Source organism: Arachis duranensis, chromosome 1 (assembly GCF_000817695.3).
Source record: "Arachis duranensis cultivar V14167 chromosome 1, aradu.V14167.gnm2.J7QH, whole genome shotgun sequence".
In the NCBI taxonomy this organism is placed as follows: domain Eukaryota; kingdom Viridiplantae; phylum Streptophyta; class Magnoliopsida; order Fabales; family Fabaceae; genus Arachis; species Arachis duranensis.
The window spans coordinates 97,885,267-97,896,703 of NC_029772.3; the positions used below are offsets into that span (position 1 = coordinate 97,885,267).

General features: G+C 33.0%; 1 protein-coding gene across 1 annotated transcript; it reads left to right on the forward strand.

Annotated features, from left to right (window-relative positions):
* Positions 1 to 1,366: 1,366 nt before the first annotated feature.
* LOC107466339 (serine/threonine/tyrosine-protein kinase HT1) lies at positions 1,367 to 4,662 on the forward strand. Its single transcript, XM_016085312.3, has 4 exons — positions 1,367 to 2,408; positions 2,702 to 3,157; positions 3,769 to 4,059; positions 4,230 to 4,662. Exons 1-3 carry the CDS (start codon positions 1,959 to 1,961, stop codon positions 4,012 to 4,014), a joined length of 1,152 nt encoding a protein of 383 aa, XP_015940798.1. The 5' UTR covers positions 1,367 to 1,958; the 3' UTR covers positions 4,015 to 4,059; positions 4,230 to 4,662.
* Positions 4,663 to 11,437: the final 6,775 nt, after the last annotated feature.

Below are 11,437 nucleotides of genomic sequence, written 5' to 3' on the forward strand. Positions count from 1 at the left end.
TTAATTTGTTATTTGATGTATGCATGACATATAATAATTAGATGCGAAAAAAAAAAGAATAGTATATCTTAATATTAAGTGGTTTTGAAGGGTTTTCTTTTCAGTTAGTCTATGTAATGCTTAACTAGAAAGTGAGCCTAGAAATTTGTGTTAGTTTGTATTGCGATTTGCGAATGTGAAAAACAAGTTAAATTGATCCAGTATTTGTTTTTTTTTTTTAGTTTTAGCAACTCCTTTTGTTTTGCAAAGGCCATTTACCAGACTCGGGCCTCAGCAGCTAAACAAACCAACCAAAAAGAACAATAAGTTTGAGAGCATACTGAAAAAGCATAAAATATCTTTCTTTTCGAATTTTGCTTCACAAAAAGTGTTTTCCTTAGAATCTTAATTAAACAAGAGTTTTGTGCAAGACGGAAGTGTTTTTGATGAATACACACGGATCTCTTTTTATGAAAAATGTAATTGAAAGCATAAATTTACAGAACATTTAGCTGGTAGATGTTCAAATGAACTTTGAAAATCATAGTTTGGACTTTGGACAGAAGTTTTTACCTAAATAATGGTTTAGAAGTTTTAGACAACCCAACATTGAAATATTATGGTACCATTGATGGTTTATTACAAGGTACAATAGTTTTTGGTTCTATTTTTAATAAGTCTATTTCATAATTTCATTTCTCAAAGCATTAGCCTTTAATCAGAATCCACACCTTTGAATTTATCATAAACGGGCCTGATTCTGTGCTTAGAATCTTTGCTTTGCAAAATTGCAAACCATTGCTTGGAGATTAAGCTTTGATGACCCGCAATTGAAATGCTTCTTCCAAAAACAGAATGTTACCCTCTCATCACGTTGTTATCTTTTAGTTAGTGCTCTATTGATTATTTCAATGATGGAATAAAGGAGAAACCCAAAATAATAAAAATCTTCAAGGAGGAGAATAGGAATTAGAAGCCAAAATGCGAAAATAGTTCATCCAAATCCATCAGTAAGGTACTATACTTTGTACCATTTAAGTACCTGACCAAAAGAAAAAAAACTTCATATATTTCTATGAAGAAGGAAAGATAATAATAACTTGCAACTGGATCAAACGGTTCATGACTTGGCACTTGTCAAGTGCATTACTTTTTGTGCCACATGTATTCTAGGACTTTTTGGGTCCCAACCCAAGAAAGTTGGTGCTTGCTACAGTTAAAGGATATATCCCAAAGTCTGAGAAGACTGCAAAGTGCAAATTGTTGGCTAAGCTGAACTCAAGCCTCAAATCTAATCAGACTTTGCACTGTGGCCACTTATATAAACATTACATTCATTGATAAATGATGAATGATGATGATGCATGCAATAAAAGGAAACAAAGTAACCCATAACACAAACTAAAAATAAAGGCTCTCTTTTGAACCAAGAACTCACGAGACACCCCTGAATCAGTTCTTCTTTATGCTGCTAAACGACCTAATCCTCCTGATTCCTGATCCATCCTATTTGTAGAAACCGTGAAAGAAAAAACTGCTTCTTCTTCTTCTTCTTCCTCTTTCTTTCTCTGCCAGAATTTCATTTTCATGAAACTTCCATGCATTTGCTTCCAATTCTTGTTTAACAATGAAACCCCAGCATCCCTTATTGTTTGTGTCTCTGGTTATGTGTTATAGTAAGAGTTCTTGTTCTTGAAAAGTGTGAGAAAAGCTTGACATGAAAAAGTGGCCTTGTTCCATACCACACCTTTCTGTTCTCTTGTTAAAATCCAAAAGGGTCTTCTCTCAAGACGTAAATGAATCATTTTGATGCATGCTTTTCGTTCTTTGTTGTTGGAGCCCGTGTTTCGGAATCCGTTTATGGCTTCATGCACTTCCTGAAATCGGTTCACACGTTCAGAAGGAAAGCTGTTCCATTTGACTGTCTTTTCTGACAAGCATCACAAACATACAAAACCATAACTTCAAATAAATAAAGCATGCAATTCACAAGAGCTTCTTCAATGGCTGGCTCATGCTTCCATGGGCTTCGCATGCGAAGATCAAAGAGTAAGCCTTTACCGGAGCTTCCTCCTTCATCGTCTTCCAAGAAAAGGATGAACTCTGACTTAGAGAACATGGAGAGAAAGAGATTTGACAGCTTGGAATCATGGTCCATGATATTGGACTCTGAGAATGTGGAGACATGGGAAGCTTCTAAGGAGGATCAGGAGGAGTGGACTGCAGATTTGTCACAGCTTTTCATAGGGAACAAGTTTGCATCTGGAGCTCACAGTAGAATCTACCGTGGAATTTACAAGCAGAGAGCCGTAGCTGTGAAAATGGTGAGGATCCCGACACAGGACGAGGAGAGAAGATCCTTGCTTGAGCAGCAGTTCAAATCTGAAGTTGCTTTGCTTTCACGTCTCTTTCACCCAAACATAGTTCAGGTAATTCCAAGGGTGTTTATGTATATTCAACTTCTTGTCCTTATGCTGTTTTTGTTTATTTAGCTTCATGCCAGTTTGGTAATTGTCTTAAGATAGAAATGTATGAGACAGATTCTACTTTTTCATCTTGTTTTCTGTCCCATTGTGTGTTTGATTTTGGAAATTATCCTGTTTGAGAGTTCAAAATTCAAGTATACATTTATGCATTGTGAACCATCTATTGTACTTGATGATATTCAAGTTAGAGGTATATGCTTAATTTCTTCTTTGAAATGACTCTTTTAATTTTACAGTTTATTGCAGCTTGTAAAAAACCGCCAGTGTACTGTATCATAACAGAATACATGTCACAAGGAACTCTGAGGATGTATCTGAACAAGAAAGAGCCGTACTCTCTTTCAATTGAAACAATACTAAGGTTAGCTCTTGACATATCTAGGGGTATGGAGTACCTTCACTCGCAAGGCGTCATCCACAGAGATCTCAAGTCAAATAACCTTCTTCTCAATGATGAGATGAGGGTTAAGGTGGCAGATTTCGGCACATCTTGTCTCGAAACAAGGTGCCGGGAGACCAAAGGAAACATGGGAACGTATCGTTGGATGGCGCCAGAGATGATTAAGGAGAAACCTTACACTCGCAAAGTTGATGTGTATAGTTTTGGTATTGTGCTTTGGGAACTCACAACTGCTTTACTTCCCTTCCAAGGAATGACCCCTGTGCAAGCTGCTTTTGCTGTTGCTGAGAAGGTCACACCTCTACATCTAAATTTATGTTACATGCTTCATTTCCCTGCTTAGAATTTAGAATATTAGCATTGCCTGTTTTGGTTAGGAAAGCTCTCATGTCCTAGCTATACAATGAGGTTGAATCTTTATTAAATATGATGAAGGACATTGTTGAATCTTTTACATCATGCATGTCAGTTAAGGGAATCAAGATGGCAAGCTATTTTGATCATTTGTCAATGATTATGGAGTTTTAATGTTGTTCTATTTTTCCTTTTTAGCATATCAACATGTTGCTGATTGTTGTCAGTATTAGACAGAAGCAGGTTAAGGATGACAGAAAATTCTTAATGCTAATTTGGTAATATATATTTCAGAATCATTTCAGTACTTCTATCATAGTTTAATTAGTCATATCATAGAAAAGAACTTGTTAATTACAATGCACTCCTCATGTCACTTGTGATCAGTTATTACATAGCACAGTAGCTAACACTCCAGACAGAGAAACAGGGAGTAATTTAAGGACCCTAGAATAGGTATTAAATTGAATTAATGCATGTATAAAATCTTTGTGCACCTCACTACTTAATAATAAAGGAAGGCCTAATTGCAAATTGTGTTTGGAGCAGAATGAGAGGCCACCACTGCCGGCAAGTTGCCAGCCAGCACTAGCACACCTCATAAAGCGTTGCTGGGCGGCGAACCCATCGAAGAGGCCGGACTTCAGTGACATAGTGACCACTCTTGAGAAGTACGATGAATGTGTGAAGGAGGGACTTCCCCTAACTCATCATTCAAGACTTGTCAGCAGAAACCTCATTGAACGCTTAAAAGGCTGCGTCTCCATGAGTTCCTCCATACCTGTACATGCTTAACTCCCTCCCTTCCATACCCCTTCCTCCAATAAAGAACACCAAAAGGTATTGTTATTGTCTTCCCTTATTCAAATGAACCTCATATATATATAGATTAACACATGCTTCCTCTTCTTTAATTTCAACTGTACTATTGTAGACTCTAATTCAGAAAAAAATTCAAATGAATAATGCTTTATACACAACAGTTCAAGTAACTACATTCATAATTGCAGTGTGGGCTTCGTTTAACTGGAATTACTTAAACCCAAAAGGCCGTATGCAGAATGCTAGCTATATTTTGTTTGGTTAGGCCATCAATAGAACCAGCTGCGCCTGCAATAGGCATTGAAGAACACCGTTAATTGTTTGTTGGATGAGATAACAAACCGAAAATGCAGCAATTCACTGTGAAAATTGTCACAGAATATTGCAAAATCTAGCTCAGCCAACTATATCTTTGTATTCATTAAGACTCATATGGAGTCCAAATGTATAAGGTTGTAGCTGTTAATCTTGTGTCACTAACTGTAAATTTGTGATTGTTATTTCAAGTAATAAGTAGTTAGTCATATAAGCAAGGCGAGTTGCTCCTGGAAGATTCTGAAAACAAATTAAAAGCATCTAGAATATCGAATCAAAATCATAGTAATATTGATTATTGAATTTTCATATATAATATATCCGACAGTGTATCGAACTCAACCTTAAGAAGTAACATTATTCATAGCGTGGTATTCGTCGTTGAGATTCATTATCATGGCCTTACTTATTTCCATGCAAACATGCTCCCCGTTATCCTCTGAAACAATAATTATGCTAATCTAGAGCTATGGCAAGTGCAATTTTGTATGATCTGTTTTTCCCTTGAAATAAGTCTAAAATTGATGATCCAAGAGACTAAATTAAAGTCTAAATTGTTTACTTTCTAATGGTATCTGAGATGTAAGCATTTATGCACGTATAGAAAATAAAATAGATTATAAAAGGTGGGGTGTCACAGACATTCAGCATCTTCCTTTACGAAAATAGAAAATAAAATGATCCTATCTTAAAAACTTTAATTATTTAAATACATCTTGTTCCATTTAATACAAGCTTTTAAACTCTATAAAAAGATATACTTAGGATGAGAAGGAGTACACACATTAAAAAAATAAATTAAAATTGAAGATTAAAAAGTTTAGCTAATAAAAAAATTTAAGTACTCTTTATTGTTAGAAAATTAAATCAAGAATATTCAAGAAAGTAGTACAACTACAATATACTAGAACATTGAAGAAGTTTAAAATCAAATTGAATTGGAATTGAATGGAAGTTGCACTCATCACCTCCATACTAGAAGAATCATGAAGTGCATTGATTGATGACTAAGCTTAATAAAAAATTTTCAAGATGTGTTAGAAATTACAAGAAGTTACTTATTTGAATAGTCAAAGTAAGAAGCAAAGTTAGATAAATATGTATATTAAGAAGCTAATAGAATCATGAACTTTTAGTATGAAACTTTGCCTATATAAAGGCACATATACCTTATGTATTTTATATGTTCCATGAAATGAAAGAAGATATGATTATGTGAAGTCCTTCTTTATTCTATTATTTCATATGAGTGTTGGTGAAGTTGAGAGATGAAAAATATGATAGCGTCATTTATACGAGTGAGTGATCCTAGGACCAATTTAAGTGTATGTATTTTACTTACATTTGGTATCAGAGCTGGTTAATCCAACGCCTGGTGTTTGAGAGTTTGTGAGGTGTGAGAGAGTTCTCACATAGTTGTTTATTCATAAAGTCGGTATGGCAAACACTTTCAATATTGTGTGGTCCGGTCCCAAGTTAGATGGAAAACTTGATTATAGTTATTGGGAGACTTTGATGTCTACCCATTTGAAGGCACAGAACCTGTGAAATTTCATTGAACCAGGTTTCCAAGAGGAGCAGATGCTGCCCAACAGAGGAGAGATCAATTGGCACTATCTCAAATTCATCAAGGAGTAGATTATACGGTGTTTGGCAAAATAGCAAATGCCAAAAGTGTAAACGAAGCATGGAACACGTTGAAGCTGTCATACAAAGGTGTAGATAAAGCTCAGAAAGCAAAGCTACCGTCTTTAAGAAGAGAATATGAAAGGTACGAGATGTCGAGCTGAGAAATTATTGAGCAATATTTTACTCGTGTTACAGACCTTGTCAATAAGATGATAGTCTATAGAGAAGATATGTCCGATAGCAAAGTGGTGGAGAAAATTCTTCGCACCATGCCGATGAAGTATGACCATGTGGTAACTATGATACTAGAGTCCCACGATATGGATATCATAACGATTGCAGAGTTGCAAGGAACCATGAAAAGTCACATCAGTAAAATATTGGAGAAATCAGAAAAATCAACCGAGGAAGCCCTAAAAAGTCGAGTGAATTTAAACAATGTTGCAGCATCAAGACATACAGAAGAAGGACGATGTCGTGGTTTTAATTTTCAAAGTAGAGGCAGAGGAAGCTTCAGAGGTAGAGGTCGTGGCAATTACAACCAAGGAAGTTACAATAATTTTACACCACCTAATCAAGGAAGAGGTGGAACGAATTTCAGGCCTGTCAATCGAGGAAGAGGTCGATGCAATTTTTATCAAGAAAGAATCAATTTCAATTGCTTTCATTGTGGAAAGTATAGACACAAAGCAACAGATTTCATATTCAAAATGGTGAATAACAATCAAGCACATATTGCAGAAAATCAGCATCAAAATACTGATAACAATCTAGGTACTCAAACTTTATTTTTTTACAAGTAATTCATGTGCAGAAGATGAAAATATATGGTACTTGGATAATGTTTGCAGTAATCATATGTCTGGTAGAAAGGAGTTATTTTCTTCTTTAGATGATTCAATTAAACTATTATTGAAGTTTGGTAATAGTATAAAGATCTCTATTGAAGGAAAAGAGCACATACCAATTAGATTGAAAGATGGTTCTCTGAGTTATATTTCTGACGTTTTCTATGCTCCTGAACTTGATTACAATTTACTGAGTATGAGGTAATTATCTGAGAAGGGATATAAGATGATAATTTATCGTAGATATTACACTGTATTTGACAGCAATGGAAGGTTCATTGATAAAGCAAAGATGACTTCAAACAGAATATCTTGCATGTTCAAAATACTTTAAGCAACACGGAATTCAACACTAACTAATAACTAGATACACTCCTCAACAAAATGGAGTTGCCGAAAGAAAGAATAAAACCATCATGGACATGGTCAGATGCATGCTCAAGTCAAAATAAATTCCTAAAGAGTTTTGGGCAGAAGCAGTCACAACAACAGTTCATAATTTAAACAGATATCCAACAAAGAGTGTTCGTGATAAAACACCAGAGGAAGCTTGGAGTAGAAAGCGGCCTTCCATCCATCATTTCAGAGTCTTTGGGTGTATCGCTTATGCCCACGTACCAGATCAATTAAGGAAGAAGTTAGATGACAAAGGCAAGAAGTGTATTTTTATTGGCTATAGCATATACTCAAAAGCATATAAGTTGTACAATCCAGAAACAAAAAAAGTAATCAACAGAGACGTGACGTTTGACAAAAAAGACATGTGGGACTGGAACACAAAAACAGCAAAGCAGCTGACTATAATTCCAAATACACGTGATGAAGTAGAAGAAAGACAACCTGACACAACTGAACAACCAGAATCATCTAGAAGATCGCAAAGAGAGCGAAAACTACCTGCTAGATTAGCAGATTATGAAGTTGGCAATGACAACGATCTGACCGATGAAGAAATCATAAATTTTGCTCTATTTTCAGATTGTGAGCAGTTGAACTTTGAAGAAGCCTCTAAAGACAACAATTGGAAGAAAGCAATGGATGAGGAGATTCATGCCATTGAAAAGAATGACACATGGGAGCTGACAGATTTAGCAGCAGATAAGACGCAACCAGTAGTAGCACTCTCTAGGCTAAGAAGAATTCTTGAGGAATTGAACGAGAAACAAAGTACTCCAACAATAATATTTTGTGATAACAAGTCAGCTATTGCACTTTGCATAAATCCAGTATTCCAGGGAAGATCGAAGCATATTGATATTCGATTTCACAAAATCGAGAGTTGGTATATGAGAAAGAAGTTGTGATCGAGTATTGTCCAACTGAAGAACAAGTTGTAGATATATTTACAAAGCCATTGAAGACCGAGTTATTTTACAAGTTGAAGAAGATGCTTGAAATGATAAGCTCTACAAGCATGATTTAAGGGAGGCAATGTTAGAAAATTAAATCAAAAATATTTAAGAAAGTAGTACAACTACAATATACTATAACATTGAAGAAGTTCAAAATCAAATTGAATTGGAATTGAATGGAAGTTGCACACATCACCTCCATACTAGAAGAATCATGAAGTGCATTGATTGATGAGTAAGCTTAATTAAAAATTTTTAAGATGTGCTAGAAATTACAAGAAGTTACTTATTTGAATAGTCAAAGTAAGAAGCAAAGTTGGATAAATGTATGTATTAAGAAGCTAATAGAATCATGAACTTTTAGTATGAAACTTTGTCTATATAAAGGCACATATGCCTTATGTATTTTATATGTTTCATGAAATGAAAGAAGACATGATTATGTGAAGTTTTTCTTTGTTTTATTATTTCATACGAGTGTTGGTGAAGTTGAGAGATAAAAAATATGATAACGTCATTTATATGAGTGAATAATTCTAGAGTCAATTTAAGTGTATGTATTTTACTTACATTTATGTTCTTGAGTATTTTTGTAATTTTATAAAATTCATCGCTTCTTATCAATTTTCATTTAATTCTTTGACGTACTTTGTGTTAAGATATAATACAAAACAATCATATTGGTTTACTCCATTCTCATGCCATAAAACAAGCACAAAATTGATGATTCATGAGACTAAATTAAAGTCTAAAATGTTTACTTTTTAATGGTATCTAAGATGTAAGTATTTATGCACGTTTAGAAAACAAAATAAATTATAAAAGGTGGAATGTCACAAATATTCAATATCTTACTTTACGAAAAATATAAGATAAAGTGATTCTATCTTAAAAATTTTAATTATTTAAATGCATCTTATTCCGTCTAATACAAGTTTTCAAATTCTATACAAAAATATACTCAGCATGAAAAGAAGTACACACATTAGAAAAAAAATAAGAATTAAAAGATTAAAAAGTTTAGCTAATAAAAAAAATTTAAGTATTCTTTATGTTCTTGAGTATTCTTGTACTTTTATAAAATTCATCACTTCTGATCAATTTTCATTTAATTCTTTGATGTACTTTATGTTTAGATACAATACAAAACAATCATCTTGATTTACTCCATTCTCATGCCATAAAACAAGCACAAAAATATTTAAGACATTGGCCTACTACATCCATCATGGCTCAAAATAAATGAATGGGATCCAAGCTGTAGAAGCAGAATATTAATTGAAGGTCCATCAAGATATGCAACTCATACCACATGTTACTGCAAATAAGATCATTATTCATTAAGCATTCTACTAGAGCTTAATACAGAAAATTTAATTACTTTAGTGTAAGGATTGATTATTCATATCCTTAGGAGATTTGTTCCTACATGAAATGCAATAATTCATGGCTTTATTAATAACTGAGAAAGAAGACAACCCCATGCCAGGTACGGTCCTTTTTATCATCATTGAGTGCAACCAACCAAAATAACATTTGTCATCACTCACTCACACTTCCTATCCTCTACCATTATTACTACTACACAATTTTGGAACCTTAGTCTGATCTTTTACAAAATACTAATTAGTATAATCACTATTTTCTGGTTCTTAAATTAATAGCCTCTTTCAGCTTTTTTGTTCATTAAAAAAACTAAGATTTTGAAAGAAAAAAATTTATTTAAATACATCAATTTTTTAATAAACCAAAATAGTATAATTTTGGTGTTCCTATTTTACCTCACAAGTAAATTGTATAGAGAGTCTAGTGTCAAGTAATTTATGCCCTTTGAATTTTGGAACAACATTTTCTTTTGACAGTTGACACAGTGATATCTTTTTCGGATAAGATAGAAATTTACAAAAAAAAAAGAGAAAATGACACTCCCCTCTCCTACGAGATGCTAAAATGACATTCCCTTCCCCTCTATTTTATAAATGTACATTCTCCTTCCTTCTAACTCTTAAAAAACCTATTTTTTAATCCATTTTAAACCTTTTGTGTTAACTAATGTTAACTTTATTCATTTTTTAAGAAAAAATAAATTATTTTTTAAAAAAATACCCATTAATAAAAATTTTATTTTTTATCATTAAATTTTGCTTACTAAAATATCCTTTAATAAATTATTCTTTTATTGATTAAATTGTATTTTTTAAAAAATTTAATAATTATATAATTTTTTGGCCATAGATTCCTTACTCTTACATTTTTGTAGGAGTATCATTAACCTTCATAAAAATAATTACAAAATATATCCCATTTTTTTTGAAAAAGTTACTAATTTTATTTTGTTCCTTTCAATTATTGATTTTTTAACTTTGTCCCTTTTCTCTTTTTTTGGGTACGAGAAACTGAGAGAGATTAGAGTTCTTGGAGAGCATCAACAAGATTGAAGAAATCTCCTTCCGAAATAGAGTGTGGATTCGAAAACCTAACTCTGCCCTCCCCTTTCATTTTGATTTCAGAGGCATTGAGAGAAGAGAAGTAGCTAGGGTTTCATTCAACTTCAATCCCTGCCATTCTCATCCTCTTCCTCTGCTGCAAATTTCGTACGCCTCCGCCGCCGCCGCTCCCTGCTTCTTTCCATTCTTACATTAGAAGCATTCAGAGAAGAAAAGGTCCGCTAGGGTTTTCATACAATTTCAATTCATTTTAGCATCTGGCAAGGAAGAGGAGTAGAATTTTCTCAAAAAAAAAAAAAAGCCAAAAGAAAGTTTAAAAATCCAACGCTGACCCTATGCAAGCAAATGTTATGAGAAACAAATCTATGATAACGTGTAAATGATTTTTGGGTGAAATCCTTCCAAACCATTGTCAAATTTGAGAGCAAGTTATCTATCATATGTGGCAATATGATAGAGGTACAATTTTATATAAATGGGACCGAATCTATTAGTCCTGAGAGAAAAAATTAGGAATTTCTTTTAAGAGAAATTTATAGAGATTAATTATTTTTAGTATTTTTTGTCATCATCTAGTTAGTACATATATTAAATTGTCTTTAGTAAATAAAATTTATTAATTCATATGTGTAAATTTTAAAAAATATAAATATAAAATATATTTATTTATTGTGTAAATTTTAATAAATATAAATACAAATTATATATTTTGTAATTGTGTATAGAATTTTAATAAATATAAATACAAATTATATATTTTTTATGTGTAAAAAATATGTAAATATGAGTATAAATTATTGCTAGT

Coding starts and splice junctions, on each gene's coding strand:
- LOC107466339 (XM_016085312.3), top strand. CDS start 1,959: ATGCAATTCACAAGAGCTTCTTCAATGGCTGGCTCATGCTTCCATGGG. Junction 2,409..2,701: donor TTCACCCAAACATAGTTCAG/GTAATTCCAAGG, acceptor TTAATTTTACAG/TTTATTGCAGCTTGTAAAAA. Junction 3,158..3,768: donor CTTTTGCTGTTGCTGAGAAG/GTCACACCTCTA, acceptor TGTTTGGAGCAG/AATGAGAGGCCACCACTGCC.